Genomic DNA, 22,010 nt, shown 5'->3' with positions numbered 1-22,010 from the left:
TACCAGTGAGTTCATGTTAACTATCAACTATCAATACAAGTTATCTATAAATTGTGTAAAACAAAACAAAAATTCTAATTTTCAGCTTTAAATACTTTGTCTTTGAATTTATTTTAACGTTCCTTTTTACTTGCATTATGAGAAAGAGTAAATAGGAAACTATGATTTACCCTCACTACATTATTCACTGGTCACTATATCTCTCTCATATGTCTTTTTATACATGTAGGCTGTGTCTTGACTGGCAAGTTTTTCCGGAAAATCAGCCGCTTTTCTGGAAAAACTTGCCAGCTGTCTACACTGGCCGCTTGAATTTCCGGAAAAGCACTGACGATCTCATGTAAGATTGTCAGTGCTTTTCCGGAAATACTATGCTGCTCCCATTTGGGCAAAAGTCTTTTTCTGAAAGACTTTTGCGCAAAAGGGCCAGTGTAGACAGCACAGTACTGTTTTCCGCAAAAAAGCCCCGATCGCAAAAATGGCGACCAGGGCTTTTTTGTGGAAAACCGCATCTAGATTGGCCACGGACGCTTTTCCGCAAAAAGTGCTTTTGCGGAAAAGTGTCCTGCCAATCTTGACATACTTTTCCGAAAATGCTTTAAACGGAAAACTTTTCCATTAAAAGTATTTCTGGAAAATCATGCCAGTGTAGATGTAGCCGTACTGTCTAAGCAGAAAAGAGTCAGTCTTTAGAACTTTCTTCACACTACAATTTTTCCATATCTTGAACCTAACTTTGTAGGAAAGTGTTGACATTTTAATGGTAGCCACTTGGAGCAATATTGCGGTGACATATAGTAGCCAACATTTTCCTTAGAGACAAATTAAAATAATATAACATGATTGTGAAGAAATGGTGGGTTGGTGTTTGACAGTGTAAGATAGTGGTAGCATAAAGCAAGTGGTAGTAATATGAAGATGTTCAGCCAACAGAAACAAGGAAGTGTCATAATTATTATTAGAATAATTGAATAATATGTTTTGAAGAGATATGATATATTGTTTGGATTTCTAATTCATAAATGGAGAATAAAATATACCTGTGATCTTTTTCTTTATATCTTGGCATATACACACAGTTATTTGGATAAATATATCATCCTACATTTCTTTACACACATATAAATAAATGAGCATTTTCATACACTTGGTATTTTTCATGATTTCGGAATTACCCCTAGCCAATTAAAGAAGCTAGAAACTATATAGGAAAGAGGCATCTAAATACATAGTGTCGGAAAATAAAACATGTAATGGGATTTCCCCACATTACTTTTTATGGGCTTTTAAAGCACAATGGTGTAAGTGTACAGCAGCTTAAATTTCTATAATCACAGTTTGTGCTTGTAAGCCTTATCCATTCACATCTACAACATTAAAAAGTGAGTTCAGCCACATCACATATACTGAAGAACAATTTTACTGCAATTGTTTTTAAATTATTCCAGTACTGTATGTGACTCCATTGAGGTGGATCCTTTGTGCCCAAGTGGACTCAACTGCAGGATACATATGTTCATAGTTTAGAATACATTAACATAGACTAATATGGCAAACACTTAATACTACATATACTGGATTCATTGATATGAGAATACTCACAGCATATACAATATGTGCAGTACCGAGTGTTTGCAATAGTAGGACTACAATTAAAAATATTTGAAGTACTTATTTACCCACTCACCTCCAGAGATATATTTTTAATTACAACTAACTACTCCACACATGCTCTGTGAAATAATTATTTGGAACCTTTCATGTTCTCTCTTTTAAAAAGTACGTAATGCTTTACTGAGTAATCTGATTCACATAGGTTAAAGAGAACAATGTTGGCGCTTATATGTCTACAGCACTATGAACTAAAACAATTAGTTTCTGTGATTTACTTAGCCAGGCTTTGTAGAGTTCCTAAATTGAAACAAATCGGCAAGGGCTGACTAGAGTTCCCAGAAGGTAGTCTACCAAAATATTTATTGAGCTGACACATTTTCTAAGACTACAGCCAGGCAGTCCTCCTGCCTGAGGGAGCCTCAAAATTCAATATTAAAGATGTGACCTAGGGAGACACTGGGAAGGTAGTTAGTAAGTGTGTGATTCCCTTTCCTTATAAAGTGATAAACACAAGAGAACCATTGTATCTCTATTATTTTTAAGTTTACCCACTCATAATAGCTTTTATTATGCAGTGATTTGCATATGCTATGTTACATAATCTGACATGATTGGAATGAAATGGTGGGTTGGTGTTTAATAGTGTAAGACAGTGGTAGTATAATTAATCAGAATATATTGTTCCTTGTAAACCAGATTATGTCCTTAATTACAGTTAGGTTTTATAAAAATAAAATGATCTTCTGAGGAGGCTGTGAATGTTCACAACTTGCTCCAATTCAAAGATCTTACAAAGTTGAGCCCAACATGCAGTTTTCAAGTACTAAGTTAAACCCAAAGATCGGAGAATAACTGAATCAATAATATGCTGCAATGTTATTATTACTTAGTAAAGTAAATAATGCTTAATGTAATAATCTTTTAATAAGCTAATGTAATAAGCTAATCAGTATTTCTACTTAAAACGTGACAAGTTAATATTAACAAAGAGGGTACAGAAGAAAAGACATTTGGGTATTCATTACAGAACAGAAACACTCAACACCACCTCTACAGTTCACTGTAGATTTTTTGTAGAAATTTGGGGAGGAAGTTTTCAACTGCAGAAATAGTATTATTGAGACTAAAAACATAACTAATGAAATTATATTTTGCAATGCAAAATGTGTATAGGTTTCTGAGTTAAAGATGGGGCAAGTTCATTCTAAGGGCTTAGAACAAAATTGGCATTTCACTTCAACATGACAACAGCATACTTGACAGCAGATTAGTTTAACATTGAGCATCCCAGCAAAACAGTTATCCATTTTAGAGTGCATAATAATTCATTGTTGCCCTTCACTGTACATTAAATGTCACCCATCATAGTGACAGGAATATAAAAACGATTTCTGTGTAGTCAGGCGCCAAGATGAGAGCTGTTAATGCAGGCACTTTGGACATGGTCTTTGTAACCTCACTAAACCAACAGAATACCATGTTTAAAAAGAGCATAGCGTTTTCTCACAAACTTTTACAAATGTGAATGGGGAATGCCTTTTACATAACAAAATCAAGCAATTGAGATTTCATTTGGAAAACTAGACCAGTGGTTTCCCTGGTGGGCATTCACTTTCACGAGTTTTGATGAAAACCTAATTTTTTAAAACATTTTGAGTATTTTATTTAAATTTTATACTAAATTCTAATACTTTTGTGGAATTTTGTTACTAAGAAAAAAAGTCATGTCATTTCAAAGTAACATCCTGAGTTGCTGGTGCCCAGTAAACTGTCAGCTATGCTAAGCGCACTCTTCTGGCAAATCCACAGCTTCCACATGCCCACCCCGCTGCCTCACTTGCCTTCACCACTACTAGTATCACCCCCACGCACCTAGGAGACCTGTGACCCACCCACGTGATTTTTAAAGGCTCCTGGGCCACTTCCCCTGCTACCACTGCAACAGCTGTTAGTCTTTAAAGTGCCATAGGACTCCTTGTTGTTTTAGCTAATACCGACTAACATGGCTATCCCTCTGAGACTTATCTCCATTAAAGATTTTAACCTCAATAGCCTGCTTCTTCTACAAGCATACTTCACACTTTCTTCTGTGACCTCTATGATGACATGTCCACCCCACAAAAAGCAGAGCAGGTAGTTATGACAATTGATCTGGTACAGTGCACCTGAGGGAGCTGCAGGGCCTTAAAACCTAATTGATGAAGTCCAGGTGGGCGGGCACAGACTGAGTTGTATAAAGCCAGTAAACAGGCTAGTAGTCTATACCCACTCCCCAGAGAATGGAGGAGTGATCTGGGCTATAGAGTTTGGCAGAAAACCAACAACAAGAGTAATCTACAGTTATTCCCTAAGATGGGAGAGTTTGGCTGGTAACTCCAGAGAAGGGGGGAAGAAGATACAGCAGGGAAGTAGAAACAGGGACTGGGGAAAAACAGACTTGAGTTGCTAGACATAGCACTACTGGTCTGGAACCTGAGTGGTGGGAGCCTAGGTTGTCCTACCAGCCTCTGGAAAAGAGTCACATGACCTGGCCTAGCCTGGAAGACTGTTTGGAATGGCAGATGGACAGTTGACCCTATGTGACTCTGATACCCAAGAATGGAAGGAATAAAATGACCTGTCTGGAGTTACGAAGGAGAAGCACTGCAAGTCCTAGAGAGGAAGGACATGTGTGCAGTATGTTGGAAGTGGGGGTGATGTGGCATCAGACTTGAGTTGACTAAATCCTCTGACCTGGCCACCAATCAGCACCCAATGGTGAATGAACCCTGGAACAGTCCCCTCTCCCTTATGTGTGGTAAAAGCTCTCAGTCAAAATCTATAAATCTACCTCAATAAATAGACTATCTCATGTTTTTTCAGTCCCTCTGCAGAACTCCTTTGTTCTGAAATGCAGATTGAGAACTCCAGTTAGATCATGGTTAGGCAGATTGAGAGCTGTGATGGCCTGTCCTGATAAGTAAAAACTTCACATATCCTATATTTGTGAGCCTGTTTTTTTCCCTAGTTTGACCAGATTGTCCATCTATTCCATATACTTATTGGTGTTGACCACTTGGGGACAGAGATTGTCATGGACATTGTGTTTATAGGGTTCTAGAATGATTTTATAGTGGGATGCTGATGATGGAAACCATCTATTTGGTGTTAGTTATTACTATTTTAAGCCAGGAGATGTAGCAGCATCCTTATTTCCCTAGATCCAGCACCACTGTAGCAAAATGATACCCAAATAAGGTTGTCTTTTGAGTGACCATAATATGAATGTTAAATAACATCTACTTTCTTAAAAATAAAAGGTATTACAAGATTATTGGGAGCCTAATTAGGTTCTACACCTTTTGTAGTATTTTATGCCAGTTAACACAAAATACCCCCATTCTAGTTGGTTAGCAAGTGCAAATGACTTCAGAGGGCAAAAAGCTATAGCAAATCAGTTGCAGTGTGCATACACTATTTCCAAATACTTTAATGAAGCTTATCTAAGAGCAGACTTGGACTCTCTGATGGAACAAAAGGATTTAGATCTCTTCCAGATAGAAGCCTTTGCTATCAACATTAGAACCTTTATCTAATTAAAAGTTACATTTGAAGCAATGTGAAAATTCCTTTCATTAAGAGAAAATGAAGAGTGCCCTGACCAGGATTTTGACAAGATTAACTACCACCTCTACACTAAGATGCCTGTTTAGAAGAAAGAGAAAAGAGAGAAGAACGTAGTGGATAAATATGACTAATTAGAAATCCCTTTTTCACATGTTTTGGTGGTTTGACCTTATCTTTTCTGTGTGCCATAAGCACAGTGAAACAATGCAATGTAGAATTTTCTGTTAACTGCTCCCATTTTTCTTTTGGACAGGACTCATCGCTTACATTCTGTCAGCCACAAAACCAGAGTTTTCAAAGGTTTGCATAGAATTTCTTCACTAGTCTAATTGAGCTCAGATCATATAATAACTTAGATTTTCCCCAATTCCATTGATGCCCAAAGAACAAACTAATTTGCTTCAAAAAGTAATAAAGCTCTCATCAAAGAAACTATTGTAGTTTCAACTGGCTGAAAATTTTCTTGCAACATGGTGATTCTGCAACTATGGTACAGAACATTTTATGATTCCAAGCAAAATAAATAGAAGTGTAGGTAATATTTGCTATGGAAAAGGATGTTAAAGTCCCTGCTAAAAGATTTGAGAACCTTATTCTACTCCCTGCTTCTGAATCACATTGAAGAACAAAATGCTTTGATTTTGTAGATTTTGAGGCGATGGAAAAGAAAATAGCTACATAGCAATGAGGTCAAAGCAAACTGCTATTTTATTCTAAACAATAGCACTCTCTCATTCAGACAAAATATCCATTATACATATTTGGACACTTGGCTGTGCACAATTACTTTTCATGGAAAAAAAGGAAGCATAAGCTGCTGTCTTCACGGTTGACCTAATAAAGTTTGCTTCAAGGGTCTGTGGTAGCTGAAAGAAGGACAGAATCCTGTGCTATCCATGAAGTATCCAAGCAGTCTTGAATTCATATAAATCCTGCAACCAAGGTGCAATGCCTACAATCTAAAAATATTCAAGGTTTTCCTGTAAAAATATCTTTCATTTTCAACTTCTTTCATGTTGTTTCTGCCCTTCTCTCTAAGAAAGGAAGCTGCAGATGCTTGCTGTTTTGATCAGGATTTAGTACAAGGTATTATTCATTCTTTGCTTCCAAGGTACATGTGGGAAATAGCTGTCACACACAGCCAAAACATGTGAAAAGCAATACAGCCAAGGGAGAAAGGTGGCTGTCATATATTCTTCTGTGACAATATGCAATTTATCCAAATACATTTTTGTCTCTATATTGCTTACCGTATCCACATAATTTACTCAGGGTGTGCTGATGAAATAGTGCACGCCTATGTTGGAACACTCAGGAAAGCTACTCTAAATTAACTAAAGATGTGAATTTAAAATGGATTATTTCACCTTCATTAACTGCCTGTGTGGATACTCTCATTTATAGATAAAGTGGCCTTAATTTGGTTTTCTTTCATTCACTTCAGAATTAAAGCAAGGTTGGCATGGATAATGCTGCTAAGGCTGATGCAAGGAGTATTAATGGAAATAGAAATATAACTAGCAGATTAGCCATATGACCATGGGTTGACTTTGTAACTATTAAGGATATGCCCTTCTGAAGCATTCACTGATTGGCAAGGTTCTGGTACTTTTTTTCTTGTTGGATAGGAGTGTAAAAACAGGAATCCGTCATCTTTCAGAATTCTTTAATCATCACATGAGGAACCAGAATCTCTGCAGCACAACTAGTATTTCACAATAGAAACCAAGAATGAGCCTGCCATGATTTGTGTCCCTTCTTATTTCTCTTGTCAAGGACAGCATTGCATGTCTCCTGCAAACATCTAAAGCACTGTCCTGTCTCAGATAAGGCTCCACATTTCCTGATAGAATGTGATATGTTAACAAGGAAAATTTTTCTTCATAAGACAAGAGCATATTTTTCTGATCACATTGGTGACTATCAATCACGTGGTTTTTGCTTAAATTTGCACAGATGAGGTATCCAGCTGGTAATAGTTACATGTGAACTTGATCATCTTGATGTCTTGGGCAATTAGCACAGGTATTACCACTCATGTCAATGGAAAAATAGTCAGCACCCATTTTTTTCAGATTTTACACTTTACTATATGCTGCATTTTTGTGTTGTTCTATTGATGATTGTGGCCTATGTAGAGCTCTTCTGAGAGCATCATCAAACTCTCCAGTACTCTTTTTACTCTTTGTAATCTTTCCTGTTCCACTAGTACCAGTCTCCATCCTTCCTCATGTTGCAAGTCATACTTTGTTTTGTACCATTGGAGGAAAAAGGTTTAAATACCACACTATGGAGAGAGTCCTATGTATATTTTTCACTAATAGTACGTGTGCTAGGGCACCCCATCCTGGTTTTCCTACGAAGCATTATTGTAGCTTGGTCATGTCATCATCTCTACACTGGAAAAATAAACTGAATCATCTTCAGCCAAGCCCTCCTATTCCTGTAACTGGCCAACAACACTCACCAAATCAAAAGTATATACATGATACATGCCATCATGTGCTAGCAATGCCCTTCTGCCATATACAGTGGACAAACCGGACTGTCTCTATACAACAGAATAAAGGGACACAAATCAGACATCAAGAGTGGTAACATATAAACCAGTAGGAGGGCATTTTAACCTTCCTGGATACATGGTAACAACCTAGAAAGTTGCCATTCTCAAGCAAAAAAATTAAAAACATACTGCAATGTGAAACTGCTCAGCTGGAACACATATACAAATTTGATACCATCAGCATGGCTTTCTCATTTGTAATTTTCCACTTTAGGTATTCTCACCTTTTTATCCATATCTACCCTAATTGAATTAGCTCTCCCATGTCTGTCTCCCTATCATCTGTGTCTTTCACTTCATGCATCTGATGAAGTAATCTGCAACTCATGAAAGCTTAAGCCATAATAAAAATATTAGTCTTCAAGGTGCTCCCAGGCTCCTTGTTTAACTCAGAAAGGCTATCCTTGGATCTTCTCTTCCTTTTCTTCCCATTTATGTACTCAAGAGATTGCTGTGGTCTGACACTAGCAGAAAACTTGTGGTATCGATGTCAGTACTAGCCAGTGTCTTCTCTAGCGTCCCTGTATATTTATTTTTAAGCATGCTTCATTCCTCTTTCATACTAGTATTCTGAGTACTTCTCTTGCTTCTTGTGTGTGAGTCTCTGCTTTAACTAACATATAAAAAGGCCAGATTTTGAAAAACTTTCCAAAAATTGGAACAGAGTACAAGTGCAGAGACTACATTTCAGAGATGACTGCACTTTTCCCAGTAAGGAATGTGTAGGTAGATAAAGTTATTATTTATGGTGATGGTCTCTCTGACTCTCACTGTCACCACCTATCAGAGATAAACAGGACCTACAGCTGTGGGGAGAGAGTAATTTAACACTGCATTCCCATGCACCATCCCAGCCCGACTATGGATGTCAAGGCCTTTAATCAAATGAAAAACGATACGAAGACTACACCATTTATAGCTAAACACAATCAAATATAGATCATTATGAAACTATTGTGAAAAATATGATTGTTGTGAATAATATACTGTCAATGTGAATTCTATGGTATGTACTGGAGGATATTCAACTGAAATACCTAGCTAATGTGATATTTGGCTATAGGAATAGAGATGTGAGGTCCAGGTTCTATTGCTAGTAAATAATGAGCCAACGCAGAAACTTTCAGTTGTTTACCCTATAACAAAAGAAAAAAGAGCATGGAAGAAACAATTTCCAGTCTGTTTTCATATATATAACGGATAGGTGTAGACCTTTATCTCAAAATTGGCAGATAGCATGCCAATTCACCAACCCTACATCTCTATTGTTATAGACCAGTGCCCCTCTTCATATTGGAAGGGGAGGTAAGGAGGAAGTTTGGTCAGACCAGCATGAGGATGGCCAACTCCTGGCAGAGAGTAGAGGAGAAATTAAGCCAGGATATGTGGGAGCAGAGCTCCCTCCTTGTGACTCACAGTGAACATAATAGGGGAAAAGGGAGAGACTTCTCTTCTCCTATTTGCCAACTGTGGGGCAGGGAGATAAAGGGAGCTGACTGGCTCTCTCAGAGTCTCCTCTCAATTTAAAAGCCTTTCTAGGTATCTGGGAGCCATCTTGCCATTTTTATCTGTTGTCCATATTATTGAGGTATATTGAGCTGCATTTCCAGGATGCTATAGGTCTAAGTCCATTTCCTGTTTTGGCTATTCTGAAGGATTTTCCCCTTTTTCAGCAAAATGGGCAGGGGTCTAGAAGGTTTATTTATTTATTTATTTTGCATTCCTTATGGTATCATGGAAGCACAGTGTACATCAAAAGGAGTAAGAATAGGAATGCTGATTTTAATTAGGAGACTACAAAAGGCGGCATCATAAGAGCTAAAGGGAGCAGTTTCCAGAGGTAAATGGCATTTAACATGTGTGTCTTCTCCATGTAAATAAAAGGGGAGATGTGAAGCCTTCAAGCTGTCCTAGTAGAAGGTCAAAGAGTATCTACCCTAGAATTATTTGTTTTAAATTATAAGACCCTGGACTAAACCCAGCTAAATACCTGGTTTCTGAGGGGATGGGTGAGCAAATAACTCCTCATTATTAATAAAGTTGTGACCTGTTGCTTAAGTGTGTCCATTTCACTCATCTTTGTGTCCTTTATACAAGATCAAAAGTTTTCTGCAAAATCTTTCAGTTAAAGAATGAATATACCCATTTTATTCCCAGTATCCTTTCTGGTTTGGCAAAAGGATGGGCTATTGCACTGACCAGAGAAAACTACTAGTAGATAGTCATACTTTATCCAGATTTCTAAGAAATACTAGATGATTTAGAGGGAAGAGAATGCTTTACAGTACTTGATCTAGTTAAATCTTATCCCCTGACTTTCATGAATGATGATGCCTAAAAGCTTTCCACACTTCTAACACCAGAGGCGACTGCACACAGCTTGTCTTTGGAGGTTGACAAATGTACCAGCTGCTTTCCAACATTACACAGATGAATGTTTGACAGATCTCTGAAATGATATATAGACCTTAGTTTTACTTGACATCATGGTGAACAGCAAATGTTTGACCAAGAAGTAAGAAAACTGCTTAAGAAATTACAAATCAGTGGTGTATAATTAAAACTGTTCAGTATTTTTACATTAATCTCATATACTGTAATTTAAAAAAATATATCAAAGTGTGAAATCTTCATAAACTGACCACCATTCAAAGTTTCAAGAGAGATCAAAACAATAAAAGATACAAAATCTAATGGACTTTCTGGAACACTTTTTCATAGGATAACTAGAAATTTGTTTTCATATTGCTAATACATTATCTGAACATATAAAAGAAATTAACGAGCTGTAAAAGAAAGAGAAAAGAGGGAAAAGAAACTCCTACCACTTAATTCTTGCTAAGAAAGTCAACTGAAGAGAGAAGCACCAAACATTTGGATGCTGTTGAATGGTTCATGAACTCACATCTCTCTAGCTAGTCTCTCCTCAGTCTCAGTAATCATTTCTTTTGAATGAAGGAGCTGAAGTAATACAGCATCCTTGGGAAGAGGAAAAAGTATAAGCAATAGCTTCAGTCATAAACTACTGCTTGATTTCAGGTAGTTGTTACTGTATTTGAAATAGCTGTTACTGGATTATCTAGGGACATGTTAGTCCTCCAAGTGAAGACATGCATACTCATGTATTCTTATCTGTAAGCATATGATTACATACATTGATGGTTCAATGTCTCTTGTATTATATGCTACCATTTTAATGTGTGTGTGAGGGGGGGAGGGAGTGCTCATATTTGTCATGACAGAAGCAAACTAAATGCTATAACAACTGACATTTCTTAATTTTGTTATCAGAGATAGGTTTTTCTAGCCCTATGTTGATGCAGTTTCCTTTTCTAGACATTCTGGAATATGCAGAAATATATGGTGCAATGAATCCCTGAGGAGATGTGAGATAACCTCCTTGGCAGTGTCTATACTGGCATGAATTTCCGGAAATGCTTAAAACAGAATACTATTCCGTTTTCAGTTTTTCCGGAAAAGCCCTTTTTCCGGAAAAGCATCTGTGGCAAATGTAGATGTGATTTTCCAGAAAAGAGCCCCGATCGCCATTTTTGCAATCGGGGCTTTTTTCGGAAAAGACTACTGGGCTGTCTACACTGGCCCTTTTCCAGAACTGTGCAGAAGCTGGATATGAGTCAACAGTGCCCTTGTAGCCAAGAAGGCAAATGGCATATTAGGGTGTATTAGGAGGAACATTGCCAGTAGATCTAGAGAAGTGATTATTCCCCTTTATTCGGCTCTGGTGAGGCCACATCTGGAGTATTGTGTCCAGTTCTGGGCCCCCCACTATAGAAAGGATGTGGACGCATTGGAGAGGGTCCAGCGAAGGGCACCCAAAATGATTAGGGGGCTAGAGCTCAAGAGGGATTTGGGTTTGTTTAGTCTGCAGAAGAGAAGAGTGAGGGGGGATTTGATAGCAGCCTTCAACTTCCTAAAGGAAGGTTCCAAAGAGGGCAGAGAAAGGCTGTCCACAGTAGTGATGGATTGCAGAACAAGGAACAATGGTCTCAAGTTACAGTGGGAGAGGTCCAGGTTGGATATTAGGAAAAACTATTTCACTAGGAGGGTGGTGAAGCACTGGAATGGGTTACCTAGGGAGGTGGTAGAATCTCCATTCCTAGATTGTTAAGTCTCAGTTTGACAAAGCCCTGGCAGGGTTGATTTAGTTGGGATTGGCCCTGCCTTGGGCAGGAGGCTGGACTTGATGACCTCCTGATGTCTGTTCCAGCTCTATGATTCTATGATTCAAATATATGCAAATAGCTTCTTTTACACTGATGGGCATGAATTCATAGATTAAGGCAAGACTACACAATACACAGGCCCCAATTAAGTCAGTTCTGCTGATATTAATAAAATGCAGTATTTACCTGATTCCCACCCATATGATAGCACTTTTAATGAGTAATGACAGTACAGGAATTTAACTACTAAAACACATACCAACAGAAGACCATTATATTGTTTACTTTTTCTGTTTTGGCTTTCACCCATGGGCCTCATGTACCCAAACTGCACCATGGGCCGTACACCACATGCAGCCCACAGGCCACACATTGAGTAGCCCTGGTTTAGATTAATTGCAGCTCGTTGAAACAAACAAGCAATGAACAAGACAAAGATTCAGGACAAGACAACTCTCAACTACCTCTTTATGGATTGTTTTACAAGACAATTGGAGGACAAACGGCTTGGCTTAACTCTCCTGTAAAGCTGACCAAAAAGCCCAGAAAGGAAGACGTTTCTATGATTTAAATGCTCTCCTGCTTGCTTTTGCTTGCGCTCTCTCTCTGTCTCTCTCTCTCTCTCTCTCTCACACACACACACATAGATAGTTGTCAAGAAGCTGTCTGGCAGAACACACACCCAGCAGAGTGTCTGAAGAAGCCAGCCCTTCATAACCTCCCTAATAGCAGAAGGAAAATAGACGTATGCAGAAATTTTATAATTTTGAATACCTTTTTCTCTCTTTTGTTATGCTTTCTTCCTGTGTTAGGATTAAACAGCATTTTGGTTTGAGAAGGTTGCCTGGTCTCTGCATTAACCACTGGCCATAAACTCCAAAAGGGAAGAGCAGATACCAAGCACAGTGAAATCTAGAGTAAGCTCAGTTGATTTACAAGGCACAGAAAAACCCACGTCTCTATCTAGGAGTGGGAGTATTCAGCGATTCTACTCCAAGGATGTAATTAAACCAGGCCTGAGTGGATGTACGCAGAGTGTGCTTCTGCACTGCGGGGCTTAACTTGAAATAAGCCATGCAAATTGACATATCAAATTGACATGTCAATTGCATAGCATATTTCGAAACAGCTTATTTTGAAATACGGAATGTCTACACCGCACTTATTTAAAAACAGAGCACTCTTCCTCCGACTTCCCTTATTCCCCGTACAATGAGGGTTACAGGAGTTGGAGTAAGAAGTCCTCCAGCTTGTCAGTATTTTGAAACTATTTCAGAATAGCTGTCTGCTGTGTAGCTGTGGACTAAGTTATTTTGGAATAGTGCTAGTTATCATATATATAGTAGCCCAATGTCTGTGACTCTGTAATGGTGTAGCACTGTCTGTTGCCTCTGGGCAGTGCTGTTGCCTCTAACATCCTTTGCCTCCCACCATGACGCTTGGTTGATGTCTGCACCGCTCAGCTGGGCTGCTGCGCAGGAGCAAGCAGCGCAAATGGCCTTTTGCACTGCTTGCTCCCACGCAGCAGCCCATCTGAGTAGCTCAGAAGTCAGCCAAGCACCATGGCGGGAGGCGAAGGGGGGGCGGGGTGGGGCAATGATGTACACAGCCATGGGGCGGGGCCTGGATGAGCATGCATGCCCGACAGAGAGGAGGCGGAGAAGAGCAGAGGAGACAAGAAGAGAGGAGACTGAGAGGAGGCGGAGGAGAGTGGAGAGAGAGTGTGAGGCAGGAGGGGAAGAAGAGAAAGAGAGAGACAGAGAGAGAGGCAGGAGCTGGAGGAGAGCTGAGAGAGAGAGGGGGAGGCAATAGGAGGAGAAGAGAGAGAGAGAGAGAGACAGAGTGAGAGACTAGAGGCTCAGGAGAGAAGACTGAGATAGAAAGGGAATAGGATGTGGAGGAGAGACCCGAAAATCCCATCTTATGATGGACTAATTGGCTAGTTTTGAAAAAGTGATGCAGTATAGACGTACCCAGAGTATCCAAAAAAAAGTCATACTTACAGATAGCCTTGTAACTGTAACAATCTACAATTAGAAATTAACATGTGATACTCTGAAAACATTTCAGTAATAACAAGGCACTTCAATAAATTTGCAATCACCTCTCCAACAACCAATAAATCAAGCACAAATATTACCCATAAAATATTCTGAGATTTTAGCACTTGGTTTAGATTTCCTGAAGAGATCAACTAGGACCAGGGAATAGAATTTGAAAATCGATTATCTTGTTGTGGGCTAAAAACTCTCATGTCACAGTTTACCATGTGGAATGAAACCTAACTGAACAAGTCAACAGAACACTATAAACAATAAATGGAAGAACAAAAGTCAAATTGAAAATGCTATTTAAATAAACGGGACATGTTTATAAAAGCTCTAAGTATAGTCTTGGTTATTCTTCATATTCCTTGAGGTACAGGCAGTCCCCGAGTTACGCAGTCCGCAGTTACGAACGGGGCCCTCCCTCTCCCTGGTCTCCAGCAAACCAGGGAGAGGAAGCAAAGCGGAGGAACACGTGGGTAGCGGACAGCCTAGACGCGTCTGGGCTGTCCGCTGCCCGCGTACTCCGCGGCTTTGCTCTGCTTTGCTCCTCGTCCCCCTGGTTTGCAGACCGGGGGGACGGGGAGCAAAGCGGCGGAACATGCGGGCAGCGGACAGCCCAGACGCGTCTGGGCTGTCCACTGCCCGCGTGCTCCGCAGCTTTGCTCTGCTTTGCTCCCCGTCCCCCTGGTCTGCAGACCAGGGGGACGGGGAGCAAAGCAGAGCAAAGCCACGGAGCCCGAGGGCAGCAGGACAGCCACGGTGCGTCTGGGCTGTCCCGCTGCCCCCGTGCTCCACGGCTTTGCTCCGGACGCCTGTGGTACATCAGCTGGGGCGCTGCCGGTTGGTCCCATAGCGCCGCTCTGGGCGCAACGGGACCAACCTGGCAGCACCCCAGCTGCTCTGCCCCAGGCGTCCTGATTCAGCCACTGCTGGTCAGTTTCAGCAGCGGCTGAATCGGGACGCCTGGGGCAGAGCAACTTGGGTGCTGCTGGGTTGGTCCAGTAGCGTCGAGGAGCGGCGGCGCTACTGGACCAACCCAGCAGCACCCCAGCTGCTCTGCCCCAGGCGTCCCCAAGTCAGCTGCTGCTGAAACTGACCAGTGGCTGACTACAGGAAGCCCCTGCTCCGGGCTTCCTAGAATCAGCCGCTGATTAGTTTCAGCAGCAGCTGACTTGGGGATGCCTGGGGTTCTTAAGTTGAATCTGTATGTAAGTCAGAACTGGCGTCCAGATTCAGCCGCTGTTGAAACTGATCAGTTTCAGCAGCGGCTGAATCTGGACGCCAGTTCCGACTTACATACAGATTTAACTTAAGAACAAACCTACAGTCCCTATCTTGTACGTAACCCGGGGACTGCCTGTATTGGCAATTTCCAGAATTACCTTCATAACTTTCAAGATTTTATAGAGAACAAAGAAGGCAACCACTATTTCATCTTCAGTAATTAATAGGAAGAATGGATGAAGAGAGCTTATGAGGTTGCTGTGGAAAACAATAAGAAGTCAGCAGCAGGAAGGAAAACTTATTAGAACTGGAAAGCTCTAAACAGTGTTTTGAATCCCAGAGATAGATTTCTTGCCAGAACAGTGTCTAGAGATTCACTAGTAATATTAAGAAGACACAATTTATTCTAACACTGAGGAGAGAGTCTGTGTACATAGTGAAACTCAGAAGAGGTGTGAATATAAGTGAAGTAACTTTGTCTACAACTTCCAATTCCTTCTGATCACCTTTCTTCTGAGAACTTTAGCTAGAACACCAACCCAGAAAGGTAAAACACAAGCATAATGGCAAATAAGACAAAATATTAGGAATGGAATCCTAAGGGCTGTAAGTTTTACCAAATGAGATCACCTATAGCTAGAGAGAGACACCAATCTATTACAATTGCAACCAGAGATCAGATTTAGCAGGTGGGCTTCCAGCTTACAGAGGTAAAATAATTGCAGTATCCAGATTATTATGAATAATTCAACATACAGAAGCAGGGTCAAGAAATATACACTAAGGCAAATACCATCACCTATCCAAATCCAATACTCATAACTAAGATTACCCAATACTTATTTGGGACATCCTGGAGATAATGGTTAAGACACCTTTTCTCATTCAGTATATAAGACTTTTGTCCAACAGTGGATAATACCAAGACAAATGACACAGATCCTATCATTTGGAATGAAATTCTACAGCTGCGTTATTTTTGTTTGTTAAATAAAACTTTTGGTTAATGTGATTCTTTTTATATCTAAAGGAGGACATAAAACTGGCCATGCTAGATCAGAGCTATGGCATGCCAAATGCTTCAAAAGAGGGTGATTTTGAGTAATCTATCCCCTGTAATCCAGTCCCAGCTTCTGGCAGTTGAAGGTTTTAATGACACCAGAGTATGGAGTAATATACCATTTTGACTAATAGCCATTGTTTGACGTATCCTTTTTTCACTGATTTATATTTTCAGGACATTTCTATAAGGAAAAAGATTGTTGTAAGACAATGGAAGAATGAAGCTCTATTTTCATTGTTGGTGTTTATGTATTTGGAGGTATTCATATTTTGAAGTACATTTACAACAATGTCAGAGTGGCTTTTGTATTTAAAACAAAAGTTAAAAATAGAGGGTAGAGTTTCAAATGGGGGAATATTTGGAAGGGTTTCTCACTGTGATTTTAATCTGCTAGATTAGCAATATCCTACTTCTGTATGGATTGAGATGTCAGAGGTAATGTAGAGATGGGGGAGATGCCTTAGCCCTTCAAAAGTAAGTAGGATTCCTACACTCCACTTTCTTGGTTAAACAGTTGGACAGACAGAGAAGCCCAAAGCAAATTGGAGTTGAGAGACAGCCTTCAAAGACTACGGAGAAGAAAATTCTACACTGGAATGTTAAGGAACACTAGGACCAGTGACTGTAAAATGATATACGGTCTCACAGAAATACAGTTTTGTTCAGATTTCAAGATAGTGTTGATGTGGCTATATAATCTTCCCAAACCAACTTTCCATTCAGAATGCAACAAAGCACCTGCATGCATACCCCCACTGCCAATCACTGGTGTAATAATTGTAAGCGAAAATTGAGAGCAAAAAGTCTCCTAGATAGCCAGGAAATCTGGTCGATCTCTTTTGGACTTGGTATAAATAACCTAGTTCTTTACATTTCAAGTCTACTTATACACCAAAATATAATGCGCTCTCTCATGAAAAAAGAGGATAGCCAAAGATATAAAATTTGTAGGCCTGTTTATCTGCTACTATGCTGCTTTCCCTAATGTACTTCCCCCTTTACTCTCTGCCTGAGACATTCAACCCCCCTCATAATTTCTGCAGTTGCTTTCTCTTTATAAAAGTAGACCATCCAGTCAGAGAACTCAATCCACTGCATGTGATTTAAGTGACCCTTCAAACCATTTACATAGTGAATTCCAATACAGTCATTCAAAAATAGGGTTTAGTGTTTGAAAGCTTATATAATCAAATATTGTTTATTAATCCTAGGGAATTTATAAATAATGAACACATTCTTAAAAATTATGTTATGTTCATGAAACAGTTCAAAAATGAAAAAAGGCCAAATCTGACAATACGGAGTTCACATGCATAATTTCCAAGAAGAGAAAGGACCACTGTGATTATCTAATGACACAGAACTTCCCCCAAAATAATTCCATTGAATAGTTTGATGAGACGTAATTACAAGCACATGGTTCACTATATATAAAAATATATTAGGTACTATCCTGCCTCAAACATAGCTATACCTTTTAAACACTGATAATCAAATATTAATTATGGTGCGGTTACAAAAAAAATTAAATCTTTTTAAAGAGAGGAATCTAAAAGGAACCTATTAATTTAAGGTAATATCGCCTCCATGACCTATCATAACTGGAATGCATACAATACAAAACTGTTTTAATTCTGTACATTGCACAGTGTATCACCTACATTAGATGTTTTAGTGAAACTGCACCTTCAGTAGTGCATGCTGATATGTCCCAGTCCAGCATAATAGAGTTATAATATCTGGTCCTGTAATGATAACAGGTACATTATTACTTTCCCACTCAGGCTGTTTTACTTCTGTGTAGTCTATATTTTACAATCTTCAGTATTCCTGGATAGATCACAATTTAAGCTAGCTTTGTTTCTCTATATAAAGACACTATAATGATTGGATTGGGAATCCTAGCACATATATATTTTTAAAACGAAGCTTTCTACTTTAAGGAAAAAGTTCCTTTCTAATTCTACTTCTTGGATTTTTACATACACTATCAAAATTTCATTGTACAAGTTAACACGTATTGAAATTTTATCTGTAGTTTGAAGACTGATATAAACTTGGACATAAAATAAAAATTATATGCAACTTGCTCACTGTACACAACTCTCTTTCGGTACCATGTATTTCGGTATTGCTTTATGAGAAATATATGCTTCTGAGTACATCAGGATTATATACAGCCAGAAGACAAAATAACTAAATGAAAAAAAGTTCAGCAATAACCCTTTACTATTTGGTGCTTCTGCTTGATGATAAACAGTCTTCCCAGTTCAGTGAGTAATATTAGATGACTGAATACCACAATAAAAAAAGTTTCTAAAAAATTGAACAGTCTATAGAATCAGAAAAAGTGTCCAACAAGATATAGCTCTATTTTCAGAGTTGTGTGTAGGACATCAGCCACACAACTTTGGGTAACATTAATGGGAGTTGCCTGTCAAAAGCACTGTGCACCATGCTCAAAATTTTTTTTACAATATAAAGTTTGGGTTCTTTGGGAGGAAATACATGTAAACATATGCAGAATATAACCCATTTGTGCATTTTTTGCTAACCTACAGAAGTATCTTTGTTAGGGGATCATCTTTGAAATAAAGGCACAATCTTGATCAAAAACCCATTGATGTCTACACTATTTCATGAAATTTCTAGTGTAAGCCCTTGGGTCCTTAAAACAGTCCCTGAATGAAGGCACACAAGTGAAGTTTTTTTTACTACAATATTCAGGATGTGTTTCAGAGTGTTAGCTATATAACTTTATGCCTGGGTGCCTTTGCTGAATTACTTATTAATTGGAAGTGTAAGTAGCTTCAAGGATTACTTTCCTTCAGCCAGAGGAATGATACAACCTCTAGCAGAGGGAAAAGATAGTATCAAAGAAAGATGTGGAACCCTTACATCAATTCAAGCATAAGGAAAATGCATAAGTTGACCCCATCATACACAGAGGAACAACATCACAAAAAGCCTGAGGCTAACAGGAATTTTGTTATCAAGACATAAGGATGCTTCTAAACATTAATATTGTAGAAAAAGACGTATTTCACCTTAAAATACACTTTTTTTTCAATATTAATGTTAGGCAATCAGATGGATAAAAAACTATTTAAAACTATTTAAATTAATTAAATAGTTTAAAAAATCACTGCCACGATCACAAGTAATGTTATAGAAACAAGCCAAGAAAAGGGAGATTTACTGTCTTTCCTAACGTTTTGCAATTTTTTGCAATCACAGCACGAGTCAAAGTTACAAGGTGAGTGCAAGCCAGCAGTTCTGCAAGCATTTGGGTCAATTCCAATTACTTTACAATGAAAAGGTAAAATACAGTACTAAAAAAAAAAAATCCTAGCAGAGTTATAGGGTGTCAATGGGGGGAAAATGGCACTGTCCACACCCAGCTCCCATAGCTGTTATCAGTGCCTGTAAAATTAACAGAAGAGAAACACTGAATCGAAGAAAATGGGCAATAACACGATTAAAGAGCAAGAAAGCAATACATATTGGATTGCTTTATGATTTCATAATTGCAATTTTGAGACCCTTGACCCTAACAAGCCCAGCTAAGCATGAATCCAAATACATCCCAGACTGGCATTTTAAAGTAGATGTTTTATCTCAGTGCATTTACCTACTACAAGATTTTAAATAAATTATTCAGCTCCCGAGAAATCAAGAACCCTTGAGTAAGCTAACAGTTTTTGTATTGAAAAGCTATTATGAGCTCAATTTGAACATGTGGGACAAATCTTACTATGTGCACTTATGTGCTTAACTTGGGGTATTTCCTTTAGTGCTACACCATATCAGACCAGCACACAACACAATTACCATTTTCTATCTGGAAAGAAACACATGAGAATGAAGAAAAAATGTCACAGGGCTTGTTAATGTCTTTCAGTTTGGAAATAAAAGGGGAGTGGCATCTGGCATTCTGATAGCTTAGTGACATAAACAGCATGCTGGAGGCTTAGCGTGACAGTGTAGTACATTCTTATCAACAGCGAGAGCCCTAATTAATTATTCCTCTATACACCAACACAGTGAAAAATAAGAGTAAGAAAGTAAAAAGAATTGTGACTTTTGACAATTATTAGTAAGAAAAACAAGATAATAATTGCCAAAAAAATCACAAAAGTTATCATGTTACCTGGCTATGACAAAGAGCACACAACTGACACCCAAGTAAGCCAGCAGAATATACATCCAGATATCAGGGGAGAGAGGATTCAGGAAGGAGAAGACGCCCGGGTTTGTACCATTGGGCTTGCGGTACAAAATACTTATTCCGAGAGTCATAAAGGGCTTGGAAAAGTCGATGACCTTCTCTCGAACATAGGTAATAGCCAGTGGTGCAACAGCAAGGTCAGCTTTCTGTCGACAAAAATATAAAGAGAAGAGAAACAGGCCATAAGTCAGAATAAGCGGCAGATGCAGGCAATCAAATTAAACAAAACACTGACTTTACAGTTGAGGAGGTCTGTCCTAGTACTTTTTAAGATTAAATTTAAAGCTACCCTCTTCCTTTTGTAAGGAAACTGATTTATTCTGCTTCTCTTTTACTGAGTGTATCTGAATTAACATGGCAATATTTAGAGATATTCATGAAGTAGTAACAGGAATGGAAGGAAAAGGAAGGTGAAATACAGTATCTTTCAGAGGACCTGTGTATTAGCGTTTCCAATCTCTCTCTTAAAACTCCATTTGGCCTTGAGTGTCACTTATGTCACTGTTAAACTTTTAAATGTGCTCTCTGAAAAATAGTAATACATTTAAGAAACAGATGTGAACATAAATGCTTTTCAAATAGTAATTCCACAGACATAGTGTGAAACAATTCACAAATGAAAAAAAGCCAAATCTGACAATAAGGAGTGAAATCCTGGGTTTTCTGAAGTCAGTGGAAAACCTCCAGTTAACTTCTGTAGGGCATATAGGGTTCGTCTACACTGCACAGTAGCACAAAATAAAATAGGCAAAATTTCAAAACAATCCGCTATTCCGAAATGTCCCTTACTCCTCGTGGAATGAGGTTTATAGGGACGTCAGAATAGCAAGCCCATAATTATTTCAAAATAATGGGCTTGCTGTGAAGACGCGGGATAGCGATTTAGGAATACTTCGGTATCCTGAAATAGCATTGCAGTGTAGACATAGCCATAGAGTATGATTCCTCTGACCATATTACTAGTTTAGCTCCAAAAATGTAATAGAAACAGGCCCATAATATCTTATATCTATACATTTAGAAAGAGATTCTGATTCCTTTACTTGCATCTTGTTCCAAGAGTAGACAAATTAACTTCAATGGGAATCATTAAAAAGTAACATACAAACAAAACAAGGAATGATATTCCAGACTGGTTGCAAAACTTTTAAATAGCTTTGTATGGAAATGGGTGGAGGAACTGGGAATCGGGAGGGAGAAAGTTGCTTATGTTCATTTTATCAGGAGAATATTTTGTACAACACAGTTTTATGTGACAATTAACAATCTAAAGTAATTACTGTTTTTATATATGCTGCACCTGCAAAACTATCATAGGGGACAATTTCTAGCTATGTAGCTATATCCTTACTAATTTGCATGAATGACTAGGTGACCTCATTGCAAAGTACTGAAGTTTTTGATCTAGGAGTAAGTGAACAATTAAATATAAAAACAAAAAAGTATTTTGTCAGTGCAATTTAGTTTTAATTATGTCAAA

At 38.7% G+C, this 22,010-nt stretch overlaps 1 protein-coding gene across 3 annotated transcripts in view; it reads right to left on the bottom strand.

Moving 5' to 3' along the window:
* The window catches only part of GRIK2 (glutamate ionotropic receptor kainate type subunit 2), a 622,020-nt gene that overhangs the window by 183,169 nt on the left and 416,841 nt on the right, over window positions 1-22,010 (bottom strand). For all 3 annotated transcript variants that reach the window (XM_075923935.2, XM_089777200.1, XM_089777199.1), the window contains exon 12: window positions 20,453-20,676. In XM_075923935.2, the coding sequence (XP_075780050.1) occupies window positions 20,453-20,676 (224 nt within the window). The remainder of the gene's footprint in view (window positions 1-20,452; window positions 20,677-22,010) is intronic.

Source organism: Pelodiscus sinensis, chromosome 3 (assembly GCF_052426305.1).
Source record: "Pelodiscus sinensis isolate ZL-2025 chromosome 3, ASM5242630v1, whole genome shotgun sequence".
Taxonomy (NCBI): Eukaryota; Metazoa; Chordata; order Testudines; family Trionychidae; genus Pelodiscus; species Pelodiscus sinensis.
This window is presented reverse-complemented; position numbering and strand designations above follow the sequence as displayed.